This window comes from Sorex araneus, chromosome 1 (genome assembly GCF_027595985.1).
Source record: "Sorex araneus isolate mSorAra2 chromosome 1, mSorAra2.pri, whole genome shotgun sequence".
NCBI lineage: Eukaryota > Metazoa > Chordata > Mammalia > Eulipotyphla > Soricidae > Sorex > Sorex araneus.
In genome coordinates, this window is record NC_073302.1 from 24,840,029 (window position 1) to 24,863,768 (window position 23,740).

A 23,740-nucleotide genomic window follows, 5' to 3' on the forward strand; every position below is an offset into this window, starting at 1 on the left:
CGCATACTGAATGTTTCTGCAGATAAGAAGCAAAAGTCACTTGCAGACAGGGATTCTGAAAGAGCACCTGGAAGAGTGTGTGATATCTAGGGCTTGGCCTCAGGCCGCCTTACCCACTGCCTGGGTGAGCAAGGGGTAGACGTGCCTTGCCTATTTACTAAGTAGGGCATTTGCCTTGTATGCAGCCGACCCGGGTTTGATTCCTCCATCCCTCTCAGAGAGCCTGGCATGCTACCGAGAGTATCCTGCCCACATGGCAGAGCCTGGTAAGCTCCCCGTGGCATATTTGATATGCCAAAAACAGTAACAGCCAAAACCAGTAACAACAAATCTCACAATGGAGATGTTACTGGTGCCCGCTCAAGCAAATCGATAAGCAACGGGATGACAGTGATGACAGTGACAGTGATGACAAGTTTGAGGATTACAATTCTTGGAGAGCCAAGGCAACAAAGCTCCTGCTAAGAGATTAAAAGTGTGCTATGAAAAAGACAGGGCAGCCCCTTCCATGTCATTAACTATTCACCCCAGAGACTATACAGCCAGGAGGTATCTGACAGACAAACACAAGAGGCCTCCAGTATTCCACGGGAAGAATCTTTCCACCTGACCTCAGTCAGTAAACCTCCCCTCCTGCCAATCAGGTGCCTGAGCACCATTCTGCTCGCTGCCGGAGTAACAGAGCACAGTCATACACAGGATGAGCAGTGCTTGCATTAGTACAGCAGTGCTGAATTATTCACATTAGCTATGAGGAACACTGATGGCCAACGCTAGAGCAACAACACTGATGAAAAAACTCTTTGGGAAACATCAGTTCTGAGTAACTGAAGGCACTGAGATTTCCCAACACTTGGTTTCAGGGTATTAATGCAGGGGGAATTCCCAGTCACTGTTTTCCACATGGGGCAGGAACCTAAGCAGATGAGTTTCTGACTGTGAGGAATAAATAACACAGGCCCAAGACAGATATTTCGCTTCGCCAGTCCTGGCCAAGAGTTTCACACCAGTTTCTCATGGGTAAAGGGTAAAGTTAGCACTAGAGAAATATTATAAGTAGTTTATAGCTTCACACATGACACTTCTACTGAAGAAGAAAAAGGATCCATTTAGTTGATGAAGATCCTTTTAATAAGGATAGAGAGAGAGGAGGCAGTGGGCAGTCATATGTCTATAAACAGGAAATTCTACCAAGAGTAAATTAATTGCTTTTGGTTCCCAGGAGTAACAAGTAACCAAAGCCACTGGTGCTAGAAGTTCAGGCCTTTCTCTCCTCTGACAGTGCAGGGTAACTGAAATAGGGCTGTTACACATGCTCACACCACTAGCGTCTCCTCATCAAGCACCGTTAGTAGATTATCTGAGACATCTTATAGAGTTATGAAATTTATGTTGGCCTGGTAATTAGTGTGTTTCAGATGTTGGGTAATTTTCTTTTCCTTTTTTAAAATTTTTTTATTTGGGAGGCCATACCTGGTGGTACTCAGGACTTACACCAAGCTCTGTGCTTAGGGATCACTCCTCAGAGTGTTCAGGGGGCTATATGTGGTACTAGGAACAAAACATGAATCAGCTACATGCAAGGCAAGAGTTTTAATCACTGTACCATCTCTCCTGTCGAAGGGTATTTTTAATGACGTTATTGTTCTGTGTAGTTTTTAATTAGTTCCTAGTAACAAGTGGTTGATTCAAAAAGGGTGTTGGCAACTTTGACATCAATAAAAGGGGTCTTTGAGATCAGAGAATAAGAAAATCAGACATTCCAAGATTCTCAACTGGATGTGCTTCCATTTTCAGCCCTAGACCACAGCATGACTTATACACTGACCATGTTTTAGGAGGATGTGTTCTTTCTTTCGGATTTCATCCTTTGTTAATAGATGTGGTGTGACAGACATCCCCATCTGCACCCCCTACAACCTTCCTGTGACTTAGTTATAACCAGAATGACAGAAAGCTATAATCCAGGCTGAGATGAAACAATGGAACTGTGTCTTAGGTTGTATATTCAGATCCCTAAGAGCTGTGCATCTTCTTTATATCTGAGTTCAAAAATTGAAGGACCTCGGGGCTGGAAGAATAGCACAGTGTGTAAGGCAATAACCTTGCTCTCGGAGGATCCGGGTTCAATTCCCAGCATCCCATATGGTCCCCCAAGCACCGCCAGGAGTGATTCCTGAGGGCCTGAGTGCCTGAGTGCAGAGCCAGGAGTAACCCCTGAGCATCGCCAGGTGTGACCCAAAAAGCAAACAAACAAACAAACAAACAAACAAAAACACCAAAAATTGAAGGACCAGGTTACGAGGGCAACATTCTCTGCAGGCTCTTGTTTTAGTCATTATCATGTGTCTTTCTGTTTTTGTTTGTTGGAGGGGACACAACCCGTGGTGCTTGGGAAAGGGGGTAGCTACTCCTCTCTCTGTGCTCTGGGATCACTCCAGGCAATGCCTGGTGGACCAGAAGTTGCTGGGGGATCAAACTGGGGTCAGTCTCATGCATGATGGTAACCTTAACTCCTATACTCTCCCTGGCCTCATGATCTTATGTTTTACTGTCTCTGAGGGGTTTGGTGAACAGATAAACTAGTGGGAAGTGACACAAAGGGAATGAGAAATTCAGGGTGAAAGCTAAAGAGGGGGTGACAACAGTTTTTTTTAACCTGCTTTCATTTATGCACGTTAGCAAATCATAGACTAGATGTGCCTCTGTGTTCCATTCAGCTACCCTAGGGCCCTGACACACAGGCTCCATCCCTCCCCTAATTATTTAGATATACCTAGGAAAGGTCCTGATTAAAGAAGGAAGAGAGAAGAGAAGAAAAATCTTGAAAGGTCAATAGGCACCTGCCAGTATGCAGGGGAGTCTCTGGGCTGACCCGACTCCCATGCCAGTCTGGCATTCACTGCACTGTTGCTGATTACATGACAGCTTTAGTCTCCTCAAGTACCAAGGAAGCCACTATCTTCTCAATGTGCCACACCCAACTCTCCAACACAGGTGAAGAATTATCTGCATCCATGTCCCATTTCTAAAGTACCTATGCTTTTATATGCAAGAGCCCTGATCTGGTCACATCTCAGAAAAGGCTAAAGAACTATTATATGTTCTCTTCCTAGAGTTTCTGCTTGCTTGACCCTCAGCTGTTGCTGTCCAAATACACAAGACCATGAGTTTAATTCAGTGTCTCTCCAAAGATAATTCTACTAGATACTAGGAACAAAATTCAAACCTCCTGTCTTTTACTAGCTGGGAAAACACACACACACACACACACACACACACACACACACATACACACACACAGGCACCCTACACACAGATACCCATACACATACACCCCTCTAGACACACAGATACATTCATATCTATAAAGACTCCCCTCAACATCAGAATTATTCTTAGTTGCAAATATCTTTGCTAGTCAAGAAAAATACATTACACATCTATTTTGATATTTTCCCCATATTTTCTCTAATGAGATTGGACATCCACTGATGCCAACTCTTATTTTGTCTCTTCCTTATCTTTCCAGTTTACGGATTGACCTCATGTGAAGAACCAGATGAGTATAGGGTAAATAAGGAGCCTACTGATAAGACCCAGTATTTCAAAGCAATTCAGCTGAGGGACCGTGGAAATCATTTGGCTTTCATGAGTACAGTGTAGCCCCAGTTTGGGGAGCACGAGGCAAGAGAGAAGCACACAACCCCAAATTCAACCCCATAGACCCTGGGGAATGGAGAACAGAGAGCAGAGTTGAGGCAGGGGAGAGGAGGCAGACCTACTGCTGCCAGCATGAGGCAGGGAGCCAGGCCCTGCTTTTGTCCTTCTCCTGCCCCAACTATTCCCCACAGGTGGTCGTCCTCTTGAACCCTGTTTCCCTGGAAGGCTGGAGAAACGCAAGTTTCTGATTTGAAGAAACACCAGAGGCCTCAGAAAAGTTTTCCAGACTCCAGGTGATGATCTCCTGCTGGGTGATGTGGCCCGAGGGTCGAACCACTAGCATGAATGGGCCCCTCTGTACCAGGGAGCAGTTCTGATGGAGCACTCTTTGCCGAGCATCTTCCCAAGAAGGCCCAGGCAGTGAACGACTGGGAACAAATGGAAAGAGGCCTCCATGCAAGACTAGCGACAGATGGAGGTGCTCAGTCAGAGTCCCTGAAGAGGGAGAGAGGACCAGGGATGTGAACTTCCTTGGTACCCTGTGAACAAGACAACCCTTCTTTCTGACGCCCTCACAAGTCAACACAACACTTCTCATGGTAAAGCTGGATATGTGAAACCCACTAGGCTGACCAAGAGGAAAACGCTCATCTTCAGAAGGACAAAGAGGCTTACACTTACCTCCATCCGTAGTGGAGAAGCTCTGTGGAAACAAAAGCAGTGCAGAATGTTACTATACATGCAGGGAGAAAAATCCCTCGCTATTCCCTGATACCTACCCTGGACCCTGAATTTGACTGTGGCTGGCAGACCAACGACCTGTCTCTTCTGGGAAGTTCGGGTACCAAAATTTGAGGGGAGGGTCTACCATTCCTTCCTTATCTGAATTTTTCGTGAAAGCACAGTTTGGATTCCCATTAGCCAACCAACAAATACCCTAGATGATGTTGGAGAACTGATACCTGAAACTCCCATCTGAAACTTGATTGGATGGCTTTGCTATTGCTGATGTGTTCTTGAGGAAATGGGAATTATAAAACAGGGGGTCGGTCCTAAGACTCAGAGCCAGAAGGCTCTGCAAATTCTCTTCCCTTTGCTTATGAAAGTAGCACCATCCACTTTCAGAATCAGGAAAAAAAAATGTATGTGATTACATGATTTGTACTTAAAATGTACAGTCTTTGGTTTTGATTTTGGCCTTTTAAAAAAGGAAACACTGGGGCTGGAGCAATAGCACAGAGGGAAGGGCGTTTGCCTTGCACGGGGCTGACCCAGGTTCGACTCCCAGCATCCCATATGGTCCCCTGAGCACTGCTAGGGGTAATTCCTGAGTGCAGAGCCAGAAGTGACCCCTGTGCATCGCTGGGTGTAACAAAAAAAAAAAAAAAGAAGAAGAAGAAGAAGAAGAAGAAAAATCAAAAAGGAAACACTGAAAAAACAAAATCAAATTAAAGCTTCAGGGGCCAGAGTGACAGCACAGTGGTTAAGGTGCTTGCCTTGCACGTGGTTGACCTGGGCTTGATCCCCAGCATCTCACATGGTCCCCACAGCTTGCCAGGAGTGATTCCTGAGTGCAGAGCCACAAGTAACTCCTGAGCCACACCTGAGTAACTCCAGGTGTGGCTCAGAAACAAAACAAAACACAAATCAAAAAACCTCAAATAAATTAAAGCTGCAAGGAGCATGTTTAATCTGCTTAGCCAGAATGGGTGTGAGAATTCTTTAGAATTCTCTCTTTAGTCTGGGAGAGGCTTGGGGCACATGGGTAAGCTAATGGGGATTCTGGAATGATCGGCTCCTTTCTGCACAGAGCAGAACAGGAGCCCCCATACCGGGAGACAGACCCCATTCAGTTCCAGAGAGGGCAAGGGGCCTCACCCCTCTGTTCTCCTTTTACAAGCTGAAACTTGGAAGTCTCATCAATCCCAACTGGCCTTCTCTCCACTTGGCACATTCTACTAGGGTTTCCTTCCTCAGGGATATAGCTCAGGGAAATGACATTTGTTTTCGTCACCTTCTGAAAGTCCTTGAAGGATTTTTCCGTCTCCTTTAGTTTCTCTAGGATGATTTGCTCTTTGGCAGATATCTGGGACTCTTCACTTTCTAGTGCTTGTATTTCCTGCTCCAGCCTGGAAAACATACAAACAGAGGACAGATCACTTTATTGTCCTCTCGGGCAGGAGAGCAACCACTTCCTTGTTGGGTGATTTCCTGGCAGTCTTTGTTTTACATGATGCTGAGGTACCGGGCTAAGGTTCTACCTGACAAGGTGCCCTGTGTTTTGTTTTGCCACTCAACAGATAGTCGCCAATGGAAAACAACCTAGAGCAATCTACAGTGACTCACAACCACGACTTGGTAATGTGCTTTGGGGGTCTCCCCTTTAAGTATACTGATGTGCACAGGTGTTTTTGTTTTTGTTTTTTTGTAGTGGGCTGGAGCAATAGCACATCAGGTAGGGCGTTTGCCTTGCACTCGGCCAACCTGGGTTCGATTCCTCTGCCCCTCTGAGAGAGCCGGGCAAGCTACCGAGAGTATCTTGCCCCCACGACAGAGCCTGGCAAGCTACCCATGGCGTATTCAACATGCCTAAAACAGTAACAAACAAGTCTCACATGGAGATGTTACTGGTGCCCGCTCTAGCACATTGATGAGCAACGGGATGACAGTGACAGTGACAGTGACAGAGGGACTTTGGACCATACCCAGAAGTGTTCAGGGATTATTCATAACTCTGTTCTCAGGAATCACTCCTAGCAGTTCTTGGGGAGAACCATAAATGATGCCCAAGAGAACTAGCTGGCAGCATGCAAGGCAAACAACTTAACCCTTGTCCTATCTCTCCAGCCCTACAAATTCTTAATTGGGAGGTAGAATATCTTTACACTGAAAGGGACATAAAATCTGAAGAAAAAAGAGCTTGACTTCTTAGCTAACTCAGAGTAGCCACTCTCTTCTCAAGTGGGCCAAAGGTAAGTGAGGGTCAGTTTTGTTCAAAGAATATATTTGTCAAGAAATCGCCAGCAAATAAAAAATTTTAAAAAAATAAAGAAAAAGTAAGTGACCAGTTCCTTTGGCTACCTGCTATCATCTCCCTTAGTGGACTGCTCTCGAGTACTCCAGGGAGGGAATGATGACACAATAGCCCCAACTCTTCTGGAAATTTCTTCACTTTTCCATGGTACCCTACAGATTTTCTTTCTTTTTTCTATTTTTTTTAAATTATTGAGTCACTGTGAGATACAACTACAAAGATTTCATGATTGAGTTTCAGCCATACAATGATAGAACACCCATCCCTCCACCCAGTGTACATTTTCCACCACCAATGACCCAAGCATTCCTCCCGCCATCCTGACCCCACCTGACTCCCTGTCTCTGTGGCAGACAATTTCCTTCTTACTCTCTCTCTCCTTTTGGACATTCTGGTTTACAATACAGATACTGAGAGGCCACCTACAAGTTTTCTGAAAGGAAAGTTGTCGCATGGCCAGGAGACTCTAATATTACAGATTATGATTTGGGGGAAGCCTAAGCAGCTGCATTCTTTCAATGAAGTAATAAAAACAATTCTTAGCTTCCACTGAGAGCTAAAGCTGTGTCTGGAATTGAACTAATAATTCACATGAATTACTTTGTCTCATCTTCAGTGTGCCTTGAGTAAGGAACTCCAGCTTTACAGATGGGATCGCTGAGATTTGCCAAAGCTACGAGTTTACAGTTGCAAAGCCTTGAAGTAAGGATTCAAGGTAGGAAGTCTAATGTCAGTCCTGTCCCTAATTGTTGTGTAGACTCTGAAGAATAAGAGCTTCACTTTTTAGCTAAATCAGAATAACTGCTCTCTTACAGAGCTGGCCAAAAATAAGTGAGGGTCAGTCTCGTTCAAAGGAATATATTGATTCAACCCAAAGATCTGACAGCATTTCACATATTTCCTGCATTGTTAAACACTGAGGATGGTGGTGGTGGTTCACTAGGGTGGCGTGATTTTGTAGCAATGTCTTCAGGGACTTATAAAATAGCTTAATTAATTTTTATCTATTCTAATTAATTCTTGCACAGCGGGTAGGATGTTTGTCTTGCATGTGGCCGACCTGAGTTCGATTCCTCCCTCCCTCTCGGAGAGCCCAGCAAGCTACCGAGAGTATTCCGCCTGCACAGTAGAGCCTGGCAAGCTCCCCGTGGTGTATTGGATATGCCCAAAATAGTAATAACAAGTCTCACAATGGGGACATTACTGGTGCCTGCTCAAGCAAATCGATGAACAATGGGACAACAGTGCTACAGGGCTACTGTCTTTGGGTGGTGGTGGTGGGGGGAGGTTATAAAAGATAGATGTTCCCCTGTCCAAAAGAATCCAGACTACTATGCTCCTTGAATTATTTGCTCTAAATCAATTTACAGATTCAATTTATCTTTGGTGTCCTTCCCCTCTATCCTGCTGGACGCTGTGTTCCAGAGTCTGTGTCTGACTATATTAGTCCTCTCACTCTCTCCCTCTGCTTCTATCTCTTCATATGCCTTTGGAAATGCAAATACCAAGCCTATGAGACAAAAGCCTGCCAAGGTTAACCAAGTCTGTTACACAATAGATTTCAACACGAGTTATTTTGAGAGAGAGGGAAATCAACATGTAGGCATGAGTTTGTTTAGTAATATATTATGCCCTTTAAGAGGTCTTTTCTGTTTCATTATTGTATTTAATTAATTACTTTATTTTTGCTCCTTTAGTCAGAAAAAATTGACCTCTGGATGTATGAGATTTTGCACAATTATTCTGGGGTACAAAGATAAACCCCACATGTAACTGCATTCCATCCAAATGAACAGCTTCAAATATAGCCATCATTTCATACAGTAAAGCTCTACAAGGAAGTAAAAGGCCCTGATGTATCTAGCCTCCCAGCATCTAAGTTGCCTCCACGTTTACTTTCTGATTTAGTCAAACAAAACTCCTCTTTATTGATCATGCTCATGCTTTCCCCTCCAAAAACCCATCTTAATACCCTAAGCATTCTTAAAGTCTTAGCTTAGATACTACCAATGAGAATTTTGATAGATTCACCATCAGGAAATAATATTGCCTTTTATTAATATTTATTAGAACACATTTTGCTTTTATCAGATATTATGTTTCTTTTATAGCACTAGTTCTCAAGGTGATTTTTGCTCCCAGCCCAGGAAATTTTGGGCAAGGTTTAAAAATCTCAATTTCTGAGATATTTTAGTTCTTCATAACTCAAAGAGAGGGCACCTGGTAGGTACTGGCAACTACTGGGTAGAGACCAGGGATACTATGACACATCCTACAGTGCACCAGACAGTCCCCACATAAATAAGTACTAGCTTTCAAACAGCAATCACACTGAGATATAGTAACTCCAAACACTGTTATAGTGTGTGTGCATATACAATTTCCCCTCTAAATTCATCATGAAAGGGCAGAAATACTGGATAATACATGTTGAGCGAATGAGATCACAATCTGAAGGAGAAGGGACTAAGTAACCAAAGGACCAAGGGACCAAGTAAATAGAATCTGGAGGAGAAGGGACCAAGCAACACAGATATATAAACTCAAAGATTTAAAACTCTTTTGATGTCACAAATGTTCAGCAAATTTCTGTGCTCATCTGTGTAAATCATGGGAGCAATTAAGGAAAGCGATAGGAACAGAGATCAAGGGCAATATGTCTGGGGCAGTCACAAGAAGTTATAAGAGTAATGGATAGAAGGGTTAAAGGAGCTCTGGCATAGAGAGTTTCTGTGCATCTGGATACTAACACTAGACATGGGTTCTGAGTAAATTTCAACTTGAATCTCAGCGGACAGAGCACCTCGGCAGATATTTAGAATGTGGGCAGATTATACTCTTCTCAAACATAGCTTCTGTTTTCTCTTCTCTTCCATTACAAGAGTATGTAAGTCCTTGACCAGTGATGTTATTCTTAGCCGTGTGAGTTACTTTGGCTTCATGGTGGGTGGGATGAACTTTCCTGCCCCTTGACCTTGGGCTCCACTGGCTATTTCATGAGCAGAGGCATGTGATAAATCAGCTTGATCGGAGCTGTCCTCTGTGAGTACCATCAAAGAGCATTTTTGGACCCCTGATCTCCCTTATTTTTATTTATTTTTTTATTAGTGAATCACCGTGAGGTACAGTTACAGACTTATAAACTTTCATGCTTGCATTTCAGCCATGCAATGATCGAGTACCAATGGGCACTCCACCAGTGCCCATTCTCGACCACCATTGATCCCAGTATCCCTCCCACCACTCCCGCCCCACCCCCCACTCCCCACCCTGCCTCTGTGACAGGGCATTCCCTTTTCTCTCTTTCCTTTTGGGTGTTGTAGTTTGCAATAGAGGCATTGAGCGGCCATTGTGTTTGATCTATAGTCTACATTCGGCATGCATCTCCCAACCCAAAGGGGTCCTCCAAACACCCTTTACTTGGTTTTCCCTTTTCTATCTGAGCTGCCTTTTCCCCCAGCATTTGAGGCTGGTCGGTCCTTATTTCTACTATTCTTGGGTGTTAGTCTCCCATTCTGATACTTTATATTCCACAGATGAGTGCAATCTTTCTATGTCTGTCCCTCTCTTTCTGACTCATTTCACTTAACATGATGCTTTCCATGTTGATCCACTTATATGCAAATATCATAATTTCATCTTTTCTAATAGCTGCATAATATTCCATTGTGTAGATGTACCAGAGTTTCCTTAGCCAGTATCTGTTCTTGGGCACTTGGGGTTTTTCCAGATTCTGACTATTGTAAACAGTGCAGTAATGAACATACAAGTGCAGATGTCATTTCTACTATATCTTTTTGCCTCTCTGAGATATATTCCCAAAAGTGGTATTGCTGGGTCAAATGGGAGCTCAATTTCTAATTTTTCTGCCTGCTGTCCCTTTAACCTATGCTCTAGAAAGAACATGAAGAATGGAATAATCCAGACCAAAGTCAAAAATTATGCCCAGTGATCTGCATCTTTAATTAGATGCCAATCAAGAGAACCCAGACTTGGGGCTGGAGCTATAGTACAACGGGTAGGGCATTTGCCTTGCATACGGCCGACCTGGGTTCGATCTCCAGCATCCCATATGGTCCCCTGAGCACCGGCAGGAGTAATTCTTGAGTGAAATGCTAGGAGTAACCCCTGAGCATCGCTGGGGGTGACCCAAAAAAAGAAAAAATAAAGAGAGAACCTAGACTAGAGCAGAGAACACCTGAGCCAGACTAAAAAGCCAGACTTTTTGATTATTTATTTTTAAATTTATTTGATTTTTGATTTTGACCTACACCCAGCTGTACTGAGGGATCACTCCTGACCAGCTCGGGAGACCATATGGGGGTGCTGGGGATCGAACCCTGGTCAGCTACATGCAAGGCAAAACCTTGATCACTGTACCAACACTTTGGCCCAAGTAGCTTTGGTTTAAAGCAGTGTGTTTGAGAGTAGTTCATCCTCCATCACAATCATGACAGGGGCTAAACAACAGAATTCAAATATTTATAATTATAGGAACATATTATGTGTATATTATATAACCACAAATATCTCAGTTATATATATTTATATACATAAACCCATCTATTATTCAAGGTAGCTGACGTTAGATGATTAGAAAGACTATAAGTTACTTGTGTCATGCTTTCCCCAATTCTCAGAGAAGTCTGGAAGGAAATAAGGAACTTATTTTTGAGGATAAAGACTGAGGAAAATAGGAAAATACCAGTGCCAATTGTCTTGGGAAATGGAATAGGGGGTTATTCTACTTTTGTCCCTAACTATTTTCAGAGTTTTCAAAATTTCGCAAATTCCTTATCTAACCAAAATAACACAACAACAATCTGAAGAGAAAGCTCAGTGGGCTGGGTTTGACCCCTGCGCCACACGGTCCCCAAACATCCCTGGACTCAACCCCCAAATAGCAAGCTGGGAGTAACTGCTAAGAACTGCCAGGTGGGAACCTAAACAATAGGAAAAGTAATTTTCTTTCAGAAAAATGCCTGCCATCGACGCAGGTTGGCAGGGGGCTGGGCGTATGAAATGGGGTGGAGTGGCTGAGTGGGTGGATGGTGGGAGGGATACTGGGAAACTGGTGGCGGAGGGATGGGTGTTAGAACACTGTATAAATGAAACCCCATCATGACCCTTTGTAACTGTGTGTCTCATGGTGATTAAAAAAAAAAGTATTTTTCTTATTTTATTTTATTTTTTTCTTTTTGGGTCACACCCGGCGATGCACAGGGGTTACTCCTGGCTATGCACTCAGGAATTACTCCTGACAGTGCTCGGGGAACCATATGGGATGCTGGGAACTGAAGCCGGGTCAGCTGCATGCAAGGCAAACACCCTGCCTGCCGTGCTATTGCTCCAGCCCCAGAAATTTTCTTTTTAAACACCTCCCTGCCTTAGTGCCGAGCAGACAAAAGTTTCCCAGGTTGTGTGTGGCATGAGAGACCAACTGGACCGCAGCCTCGCACACGGCAAGTAAGAGGGTTTGTGGGTGCACGCTAACGTCTAGTTGCATTTAATTCAACTAACATTGCCAAGCTGTGAGCTACAGGAGACTCTAAAATAAATAGGATCCAGTTAAAATAGTTGAGTTAAATGAGAAGGGAAAGGACAAACACCAGATGATGTCACTCACCTATGGCAGAGAAACAATCAGGGAATAGGCAGTATTGGGTGATGACAAATTCTTGGCCTTTAATTATTAAACTGGTGACCAAATAGTGGTGGGAGGGGATCTGGAGGAGTGGGAGTGGAGAAAGAGACTAAAAATGGCACAAGGACAGTGGTGGAGGATCTTGAGCTCTTTAGTGAGGGGAAAGAGCAGTAACTGTGCCCATTAAAACTATAAACATACATGGGCTGGAATAATAGCACAGTGTGTAGGGTGTTTGCCTTGCATGCGGCCAACCCAGATTCGATCCCCTGCATCCCAGATGGTCCCCTGAGCACCACCAGGAGTAATTCCTGAGTGCAGAGCCAGGAGTAACCCCTGAGCATCGCCGGGTGTGACCCAAAAAGCAAAAACCAAAAACCAAAAAATCCCTATAAACATTTACAGCACTATAACTACAACAAAATAGGTTTGTTTTTTTTTTTTTTAAAAAATGGCTGACTGGTCCCAAGCAATAGAACAGAGGGTAGGGTACACTCGCTTTGCTTGTGGCCCGCAGGTCTGATTTCTTGGTCCTGCAAAGGGTCCCCTGAGCCCTGCCAGGAGAGATCCCTGAGATCAGAGCCAGGAATAAGCCCTGAGGATTGCTGGGTATGGCCCAGCCTCCCTCCACAAAAGATCACTGTCACTGTCATCTCATCGACTTGTTCAAGCAGGCACCAGTAACGTCTCTCGATTGTGAGACTTATTTGTTACTGTTTTTGGCACATCCAATACTCCACGGGTAGCTTGCCAGGCTCTGCCATGCGGGCTCAATACTCGCGGTAGCTTGTCGGGCTCTCCGAGAGGGACGGAGGAATTGAACACGGGTCGTCCGCGTGCAAGGCGAATGCCCTACCGCTGTGCTGTCGCTCCAGCCCCCCACAAAATATAGAATAAAAATTTTAAAATGGTTTACTTAGGGGTGAGTGAGAGAGAAAGGGAGGGAGGAGAAAGAGAGAGAGAGGAAGGGAGGGAGGGAGAGACGGAGGGGGAGAGAGGGTAAGAAAGAGGGAGAGGGGGTGGGGAAGCAAGTTACCTTGCATTTAACAGAGCTCGGTGAGAATCCCAGCACCCCACGCCCTCTCCTTCACTGCCAGGGGCCCCTCCTAAGCATGGAGCTAGGAATGGGCTCTGAGCACCAATACGTGTAACCCAGCCCCCCCCCCCTCACTCCCTTTTAAAAAATGGTAGACTTTAAAAACAAAACAAAGTAAAGAGAAAGTAAAGTGAAATTTATCAACTACACAGGCAGGGTGGGGGGCTGGCGAGTGGGGGGGGTGGGGGGAGGTATACTGTGGTTCTTGGTGGTAGAATATGTGCACTGGTGAAGGGATGGATGTTTGAGCATTGTGTAACTGAGACTTAAGCCTGAAAGCTTTGTAACTTTCAACATGATGATTCAATAAAAAAAAAAAATAAATTAAAAAAAACAAAACAGGTGAATTCTAAGTAACTCAGTTCTTGTGAAGCAGCCTCAGTGGTTAAGGATCCTCTGTGACCCGATGGTCACTGGCTAGTCTCACTGTCCCCACCATCTGCCCCAGTCCTCTGGGTTTCAGGATTCTCTGCTATATTATCGTTCAGGTGCTAAAGATTTGGGTCAAGATACTGTGTAACCGAGAAGGAGTGGAGAGAGGGGGAGAGGAGGAGAAGCAACAAAACTATACTTTTGAGATAACAACTGTGCTTCATGCCAAAGAAAATGAATGTCGGAAGCTAGGAGTTTATGTGGGTTTACAGAAGTCAGGTCCAAAAAAGCAGATTTCTGAACACACGTACAGTTCCTGGGGTATGGCATGGTCCAGGCCACCACGTTTCTGTTGAAAAATGATCTGGCTGAGAAACACACCAAGGAAACAGTGTTACAGGGTTAATAAAAGTCATCCAAGCAGGGCCCAAAATACCACTGCCGTGTGGTTTCATGACTGAAATCTAAGGCAGTCTTCTCTGGAGGAACCAAATAGATATTGCAGCGCTAAAAATAAGGACTGCAGTGAAGGAAATAAAGGAAGTGTAATTTATACACAGGGTTACTTGAGGCTTTTTTGGCTGAGACAGGTACACCTAACAACCTTTGACTTGCTCAGTTTCTTCTGAGCAAAAAGCTGACTGTAAAAGAAGGTGACACAGTACAGCTGTGTCGGTTTAATTTACTGAGGATGAAGCCATAGGAGACTCCTATAATTCTCAAATGGACTTATAAACTTTACCTAACCCCAAAAGACCTTCCCCGGAGAAAGGCACGAAGGACCTTGACTCTAAGAAGTACACTGGTCATTCTTTTATTTCAAAATCCATTGACAGGACCAGAAGAGTACCTCAAATGCCAGAACACATGCCTTGTATGTGTGAAACCCCGAGTTTGACCTCTGGTATCAGAGTTTGTGACCCTAGCATCTTCCAGCATTACACCCCACACACAGACTCACACACTGGGTTTGAGCACTGACCTCCAGACCCACACCACTGGGCTGACCGTCACCGGAAGTGACCCCCCAGGCTCCCCAGAACACCTTCTCTCTCTCTCTCTCTTTCTCTCTCTCTCTCTCTCTCCTCTCTCTCTCTATATATATATCTACATATATATGTATACATATATATATGTATATATATATATATATATATATATATATATCAAGCTCTCCAAGTTGCAGACAGAGTTAAATCAGCCACAGTGTTTGCCCATGAGAGTTCTCAGTCAAGCAAGGAGGATGGTCGAGTCACGTAAAGTCTAACACAACCCCAGCGAGTGCTAATAAATGATGGGGGTGATATGTTGAGAACAGTCAGTTCTGCGTCCCGTGGGGATGAAGAGTCTCCAGGCTTTCTGCCCAGCATCTGCAATTCCTTTCCTCCACTACTATAAAAATGGTAGGGAGAAACTTCTGGGAAAACACCTTAAAAGGAGAACTGATATAATCAGCATATGTTCTTTGCCCTCTGCCCTTTCCCTTCTTCCTGTCTGGCACGGGAACCCAGTGTGAGAGAAAGGCATTCATTTCCCATGGCCAACAATGACCACCAGCTTAGTGGCTTACATCAGTGTAAGCTTACTGCCTTCTGCTCCTGTGAGTCAGAAGTGTGACATAGGGTGGTGTCACTAGGCCCAGATGAAGGGACTGGCAAAGCTATGTCCCCGCCTGGTGATTCTAGGAAAGAATCCATGTCCTGGTCCCCGTCTGCTCCCTGAGGCTAGAGCCTCCTGGCACCTCCCCCATCCCTGCAGTGAGCAGCGCTGCCCGACATTCTTGCAGTGACAGCTCCCTCCAACTCTCCTCTGTCTCTCTCCTCCACTTTGAATGATCCTAGTGATGACATCAGACCCTACTCTTCCACTGTGGGTCACACTTTCAATAGGGTTACAAACAAATCTTAAATTTGTTTTAAAAGGAAATTTCCTGATGGGGTACCACCAGTAAAGGTTTGACTGTTATACCTATTTTATATACCTGTATAGCTAGGATTACATAAAAATGAGTCTAGTGAAAAGTGATTGCAGGTAGAAAAATATTGAGAAGGCCTGGTTTACTCTGGGCCAGAAAAACAGAACAAGGAACCGAGTGCATTGTACAAGCCCTACCCTGGTTCGAGTCCCATCACCACATAATTATTAATTGGTGCTCACTTGAGCACAGAGTCAGGAGTAAGCCCTGACACCACAAGATGTGACATACACTAACCCTCTTCCCCACCAAAGTCCTTCCTTGCAGCTGGGAGATAGCACGGGGTTATGCTGCTTCTTAGCACATACTGATCCAGGTTTGATATCTGGTACCACATGGATTCCCATGAGTCACCAGGAAGCCCTGGGAGCCCCCAGAACGTTACTAGTAAGACCTTAGCAAAGCCTTGGTGTGCTTCGAGCAATTCTGGGGGTGTGTCCGCTGGTCTCTGGCCCCATAGGCCCCGAGCAAGATAGCACCCAGGGTCCCTAACATTGTATTCCCTGCCCAATGGGCCAAGTATCACCAGGAGTGGCACCCAGTTCCCATGAGCATTGTTTGGGAGGTTTCCAAAACCACAAGAAGCCCCACAACTGACCAATCCAGATAACTCAGGAAAACAATATCCCTAATTAAAAACTAGCTCTTTGGGGCAAGAGAACAAGCCCAATGCACTGAGTATGTTCCGCATAAGGGAGGCCTCGGCCGTATCCCCTGTACCACATGGTCTCCTGAGCATCATGGAGGAGCAATCCCTGAGCACAGAGTTAGGGAGAAGCCCCTAAGTACTGCCCAATGTGCCTCCCCCCATTAATAATTAAATAACTGCTGTTCAGAAATGTTAATTCCATATCTAATTTTAATTCCCCATCCCCTGTATCCTGGCCTAACCACAGGTTCTGGGGGTTAGGGTGAGGGTGTTTGGGGGGTGTCATTATTATTCCTCCCACAAGGGACTGGTGCTAGAGGCTGAATCTTGTGTCCACGGGACAGGACTATGTTCAGGACGGCTGAGTGGCAGAGAGAGAAGAAGCCACCTGGGCCCTAGATGGCCCATGAGAGACCCGCCAGCTCTGGACTCTGGGCTCCAGATTTCTTATAAATTGAAGCGTCGTTGTGATCATAAGTGAGGACAACTTCAGCTGATGGTTCGCACAACGTGACTCAGCAAACATTGTGTTCACTGGGCCGGAAGGAGGCATGCAGCAGGTGAGAAAAAGAAGAAACGGCAGCAGACAGAGGGTAACGCACAGGCCAGAGATGCAGACTATCACATGTTCCTGCCATCCCTTGGGGACTTATGGCCCTGCAGAGCCTTTTCAGTCACCACAGGCATTACTCTCTGACTAACAGAGCTCAACTCTCTGCCTCAGAGCGGCTCCTTAGTTCCCTGGTGCTGTCCTGCTCTGAGCTTTGTCAGCTCCGGAAATACTGGGTATTCAAGGCATGAGGGTATCCAACCTGTCCTCCTCGGCAGCTGGAGAAGACAGAGCCCAAATTAGGAGAGAACAAGAACGGCTGAGAGGGAGTTAAAGTCTCTGATTCTCTGGCTAGAATATCCCATGATCCTCTGCTCCAACTTTGTCTTCTTGCTCACAGGAGACTTTTTTTCCTTTGTGTGAGCCCATCTCTCAGAGATGGATACAAACTGGGCTTACAAAAATCTTACTGTTAGCAGAAGAACCTCACCTTTAAACTCCGATGTGCTCATTTTCCTTTCTCCATCAGTGATGACAATAATAAGGATAATTCTAGTAATTTTAATATTATCTTTGTCAGGCACCCATTGCTTACATGCAACAATAATAATGATTATAGGGTTCATGATAATTTACCTGGTGCTAAGTATGGCTCTAAGTGTTTTAAATGCATTCTGATACTTGATCTTCATACTATCCAGTGAGGTAGGAATTGTTTAACACCCATGACACAGAAGGGCCACTGACTTGCCCTGGGTCAAAAGGATAACGTGAGATTCCAGTGGTCTCTCTGGAGACTCAATAGTCTGCCACTGCTTTCAATGTCCTCCGGGTGATGACTCCTATTCTCTTATCCTTTCCTCATCAATATGATGCAACAGAGTATCTATTTTTGTGCTCACAGAATCATGGAGGGTAAGGCTGGGAGTGCAAAGCTTTTCTTTTCTTTCTTCTTCTTCTTCTTCTTTTTTTTTTTTTTGCCACACCTAGCTCTGTGCTCAGGGATGACTCCTGGCTCAGTGGACCTTACCTGGTGCTGGTTCTAGAAATTCCCCTAGAATATAATGAGGCAATGAAAAACTAGTCAAAGCTGCTGAATTCAGACCTGTTCTTTTCCTGAACTTCAGTTTCACAGATGAACAGTCAAGTGGGGTACCTGTCAGATCAACCCACCCAAACAGAAGAATATCTGCTGCTCAGAGGACAGGCAAGCAGCCCCCATGCTTGTGTATCTAGAAAGGAAAAATGTGAGAGGCTGCTAGTTGTTCACTGTTCTCCATGGCAATGGTTGACTTCCTAAAATTTAAATATGCCTAGGGCTGAATCAATAGCACAGCAGTAGGGCGTTTGCCTTGCATGTGGCCAACATGAGTTCGATTCCTCCGACCCTCTCTGAGAGCCTAGCAAGCTACCGAGAGTATCTCACCTGCATGGCAGAGCCTGGCAAGCTACCCGTGGCGTATTCGATATGCCAAAAACAGTAACAACAAGTCTCACATGGAGATGTTACTGGTGCCTGCTTGAGCAGATTAATAAGCAATGGAATGACAGTGACAGTGACAATTAACTACGCCCAGTTAATATCATCATCATCATCATCATCCTATTGATCGTCAAATTTCTGGAGTGGTTTCAGTAATGAATGTCTCCATTCATCCTAGCCCTGAGATTTTAGAAGCTTCTCTTTAGTTGTCCTTCCCAAGGATGCCGCATTGGAGGCTCTTTCAGGGTCAGGGGAATGAGACCCAGCATTGTTACTGGTTTTGGCATATGAATACACCTACGCCTAGTTAATATCATACAACTAATATCCACATTTCTTTTTTTTTTTTTTTTTTTGCTTTTTTGGGTCACACCTGGCGATGCACAGGGGTTACTCCTGGCTATGCACTGAGGAATCAGGGGACCATATGGGATGCTGGGAATTGAACCCAGGTCGGTCACATGCTAGGCAAACGCCCTACCAGCTGTGCTATCGCTCCAGCCCCCAATATCCACATTTCTTAGCATCCTTTGTAGCCATGTAGAACAAACCCAAGTAAAAGGGATGTAGTAAAATCATTGTGGGGCAATTTCTAGAACTTTCTTCAGCCCTTTTATCCTCAATTTTTATCATCATCTAGCTATATGGAATACACATGTATAGAAGTGGGGTTCTATCTGCCACCTTGGACTCTGAGGACCAGGAGGAGAAAGGAAGACACGGGAAGAAGTCCAGTATCTCAGGAACTTACAGAGAGCAGCCACCAGACAGCTCTTGACTCTTAACTGCCAGTCTGTGTATTTTTACTGGAGGGGAAAAAATAAACAATCACATAAACCAGCGGTTTGCAACCACTGGCCCACAAACCAGTGCTGGTCCCACATGTGGAAAAGGTTGTAAAGCACTGGTATAAATCACAGTTACTGTGGATCTCTGTTGCTGGCATCTACCTGTAATCCTAATTAATGTAAGTCATCGTTCTGAAATTTGCATGAATGAATAGTCCTGGAAACACGCTGAAGATGTGCAGCCTCAGCTAATCACAGCCCAGAGCCTCCTTAATGACTTAGTAACAGAAGAAAATGAGCGAGTGGAATTCATTACTGCTGACCAAGCCTTGTAAATGGGGCTCAGCTAAAGCTCTGCTTCACCTCCACCTCAAATCCCTGCCCCCTCCAAGGTCACAGCAGGGAAGTTCCTCTTTATCCTACAGTGATAATCTCCTGTGTTTTAGCATCCACGGTGTGCGGTGGTGACTGGAATGTTTGTGTCAGGCTCACTGCCAGCTCACGTCAGGAAGGGCCTAGATGAAGCTGTCTGTACACTTTAAATACCTTCTAGACCTGCTGAGCACTGAGCTAATCACTCCACAGATAAGCCTTAACAGCAATGAGCTCACCCCAACACCAACACCATTCAATAACACAGTGGAAGAAGCTGCTGCTCACTTTGCATCCTAGGACCATCCCCATTTCCCCATCCCTCCCCCCCTCATCCCCCTTTCTTTTTGGGAACAACATCTACCCCTGCCTCTGAGGAAAACAATCTCTCTGGAGGTCCTTGCTCTAAAGTGAAACAATTGTTTAGAGGGTCCCACAGCCCTCGCTGGGGATTCCACTTGTCTCTTTTCTAGCAGTCTGTGTCTTCAGAGAAGAGTAATCAGAGGTGACTCATCATCACAGTAGGATTCTGAAGTCTATCCCATTAGTTCCCGCTGCCCGGGCCCCCTCTGTCTGTCAGAGAGCTGATGACCTGACCCCTCCCTCCATTTGCAGTTCCTCCCATGGCTCTCTTACTTTCTCACCGTGTCTATATTCTCGGTGCCTCAGAAAGAATATTGGTTGTTTCCATGCACGTAGGCATCATGAGATCCATGTTCCATATTTCAGGAAGATACTGACGTTGTTTCTATGACAGTCCCCAAATATTTTTCATTTGTGAGTCAATTTGCAAGGAAACAGCTTTCTTTTATTTAGATGAGTCTATCTGGAATCACTGCAGATCGGTGGGTAGTTTACTGCGAAAAATGTTAATGGCCCTTAAATAAACAGAGGATTTCCACTTCTCCTTATGAAAGAACAGGACCTTCCTTGACTGAGGTGTCAGTGGAAACTCCAGCCCGTTTCTTTTCTTTCCATTTTTTTTCTAACATCAGCAGTGAGACACAAGTGTGGCAGAGAAGAGAAGAGTGCCTGTAAGAATTCCGAAAGCACAACTCATATCCATTCACTTGTCGAACGGTTCCTTGTGGTTCTCCATCTTCTCCTTACTGCATCTGGTCAAACTTCTGTGACTCTAAGTTGCCTGCCCTCTAGGCTCTGCTCTTACCTCTTCCCAGCCTTCCAACTTCCTCTGTGTTATAGCCCAAACTGCTCTGTACCTGTAAATAAACCAGGGAAGCTCCCCACTTCAATTCTCATCAATTAAAAACACATCAATAATACAAGTGCGAAGTGAATGTTGTCTCAATGTTTTCCTTAAGTTCCCTCAACTTGGGCCAGAGCAATGTACAGTGGTTGCCTTGTATGCTGCTGAACCAGGTTCAGTCCCTAGCACCCCATATGACCCTCTAAGCCCCACCAGGACTGATTCCTGAGCAAATCTGGTTTGTAGCCCTAAATCAAAAACCAAAGTTTCCTCAACCTGATGTTGTTAATCCTTCCCCAAACACTACAGCATGCTTAGCTCTTACAAGTATTTGACATACCCACACTGAATACTGGACAGGAGCGATAGCACAGCAGGTAGGGTGTTTGCCTTGCACGCGGCCAACCCGGGTTCAATTTCTCCGCCCCTCTTGGAGAGCCCAGCAAGCTACTGAGAGTATCTTGCCCGTGCGGCAGAGCCTGGAAAGCTACCCGTGGCGTATTTGATATGCCAAAAACAGTAACAAGTCTCACAATGGAGACGTTACTGGTGCCCGCTTGAGCAAATCGATGAGCAACGGGGTGACAAGGACAGTGACAGTGACACGGAATATTAGGGTGTCAAATATTATGGTGTTAACCACCCCCTCTAACTAACCCTACCTATACCGCTTCTCTCCCTAGTATAGGCTTACTTGGAGAAAAAAATGATATTTTTCATATTATTAATGTGCTTTATAGTCTTCCCTGTATATATTGTTCTACAAATGAAAAGCAAAAGCATCATTTGAAAAGCATTTATTGGAGATTGGTTGGCTTCTGGGAAATGGTAATAGTAAATATCATTCTAAAATCTTAACTTTGATTGCTATATGGAGGGACCTGGAGAGTATCATGTTGAGTGAAGTCACCAGAGGGAGAGAAATCAACACAGAATGATCTTGGTTATATGTGCGATATAAACATAATGGAATAATGAATACCCAAAGGCAATGACAACAAGACACGGAAAAAAAGAGCATGAGAACTGGTATTCAGTAGGAAACATGCCACTCGATAGCACAGGGCAACCATACGCACCATGAGTGAATGCAATACACAATGGCAAAGTGTTAAGTTTAGCTTGTCATTTTTATTCCCTCACACTTCATTTAAACATTGTGGTTTACAAAGTTGTTCATGATGACTTATTACAGGTATTTAATATTCCAACACCAATCCCACCACCACTATCATCTTCCTCTCACTGCTGTCTCTAATTTTCCCAAGCCCTCCTCAAGTCTGCCCAAAAAGCAGGCCCACAATAATAGATTTTTATATTGCTTGTTACTAATAAATTGCTAGTGGAATGATAAAAAAATTCCATAGAAGCAAATTAGCGAAAACTGTTGTATTTCAACATGGAGACATTAAGTCCTTGTCTGAGGGATTACTAAGATGTTGCTACATGTTAGGACTTCTATGTCACAAGTGTGTGGGGAATGAGGGTAGGTAAGATAGAGAAGAGTCCGAAATGACAATGATAGCTGGGAATGACCATACTTGACAAAATCTGAGGGTTAAAAGTAGGTAAGGGATATTAAGGGATATTCTGGATAACCTTTCAGTATCAATATTGCAAACCACAATGCCCAAAAGCAGAGAGGGGAGAGAGAGAGAGAGGGAGAGAGACAGGCAGAGAGAGAGAGAGAGAGAGAGAGAGAGAGAGAGAGAGAGAGAGAGAAGAAAAGCGCCTGCCAAAGAGGCAGGCAAGGGGTGCAGTGTGGGGGTTTATGGGAGGGAACATGGGGACACTGGTGCTGGGAAATGTACACTGGTGGAGGGATGCATGTTCGAATACTGTATGACTAAAATTCAATCATGAGTAGCTTTGTAGTGCTCTAGACAATAATAACAATGATGACTTCTGTGTGAATATTTTTGTTAGTGGAGATTGGCTTCTACTTTACATCCCATCCACTAGTAGGTGTGCTACTACTGCTACTACTAAATTGTCAGTGTTATAGCGTTTGGAGCTGTTGTGTGCTCCAGGAAACCCAGAATTTTTCACTGGGCAGTGTAGCTGGAGTTAAATTATTTTTGAGTTAAATTTTTGACTGGGTGGTGGTTTTGGGGTGTGGGAGTGACTGCAGGGGCCTACCAAAAGTACAGAAAGGTGGAGGTAGAAGCCAATGCAGTGTGGGAGGGAGTGGCCACCAGGGTTTTGTTTGGGCGGGTGCTGGTCACCTCTTGGAACAGGTGTCTGAGAAACTTTTGCACCTAATTGATCTCTTTTGAGATTCATTTATGTGTCTCTGGAACAAGGCTGGTAGGTGAGCTTACGTGATGGCAGAGGTGGTTTATCAGTTTAGCTTGTCTTTAAAGAAACTCTTTTTACTCTTTTCTGCAAAACTGATGTCAAGGCTATGAATTCCCCAAGCTGCTGCCTATCCATGAAACTTTGTATTGCTCCTTCAAATCTAAATGATAATCTAGTTGGATAGAGTATTTCGGTGAAATGTTCATTTCACTGAGGTCTTGTTGTTGTTGTTGATATTGTTATGGCTGTTTTATTATATCCTGTAATTCTCTTCTGGATCATTTTGGTTCTGCTATGAATCTTCCCTTCCTTTTAATGTCACCACTTTTTTGATCTTGCTGCTTTCAGTATTCTGCCTCTGTCTTTAATTTTTGTCGTTCTAATTATAATGCATCTTAGAGTTTTCTATTTGGGTCTGTTACCTTTCTTGTGGTGGGGGTGGGGAACTGGTTGTTTGTTAGATTTGCTTTTATTCCTGGTTCTACACTCAGGAATCACTCATGACAGTGCTTGATGGACCATATGGGATGCCTGGAACTGAACTTGGGTTGGCCCTGTGCAAGGCAGGCAAGCACCCTACCCACTGTACTATGGCTCTGGCCCCTGGGC

General features: G+C 44.6%; 1 protein-coding gene across 5 annotated transcripts in view; it reads right to left on the reverse strand.

The window, feature by feature from the left end:
• PALM2AKAP2 (PALM2 and AKAP2 fusion) overlaps positions 1-23,740 on the reverse strand; it is a 525,161-nt gene that overhangs the window by 238,520 nt on the left and 262,901 nt on the right. For all 5 annotated transcript variants that reach the window (XM_055130289.1, XM_055130281.1, XM_055130274.1 and 2 more), the window contains exons 5-6: positions 5,678-5,792; positions 4,345-4,366 (exon numbers count right to left, since the gene is read on the reverse strand). In XM_055130289.1, the coding sequence (XP_054986264.1) occupies positions 4,345-4,366; positions 5,678-5,792 (137 nt within the window). The remainder of the gene's footprint in view (positions 1-4,344; positions 4,367-5,677; positions 5,793-23,740) is intronic.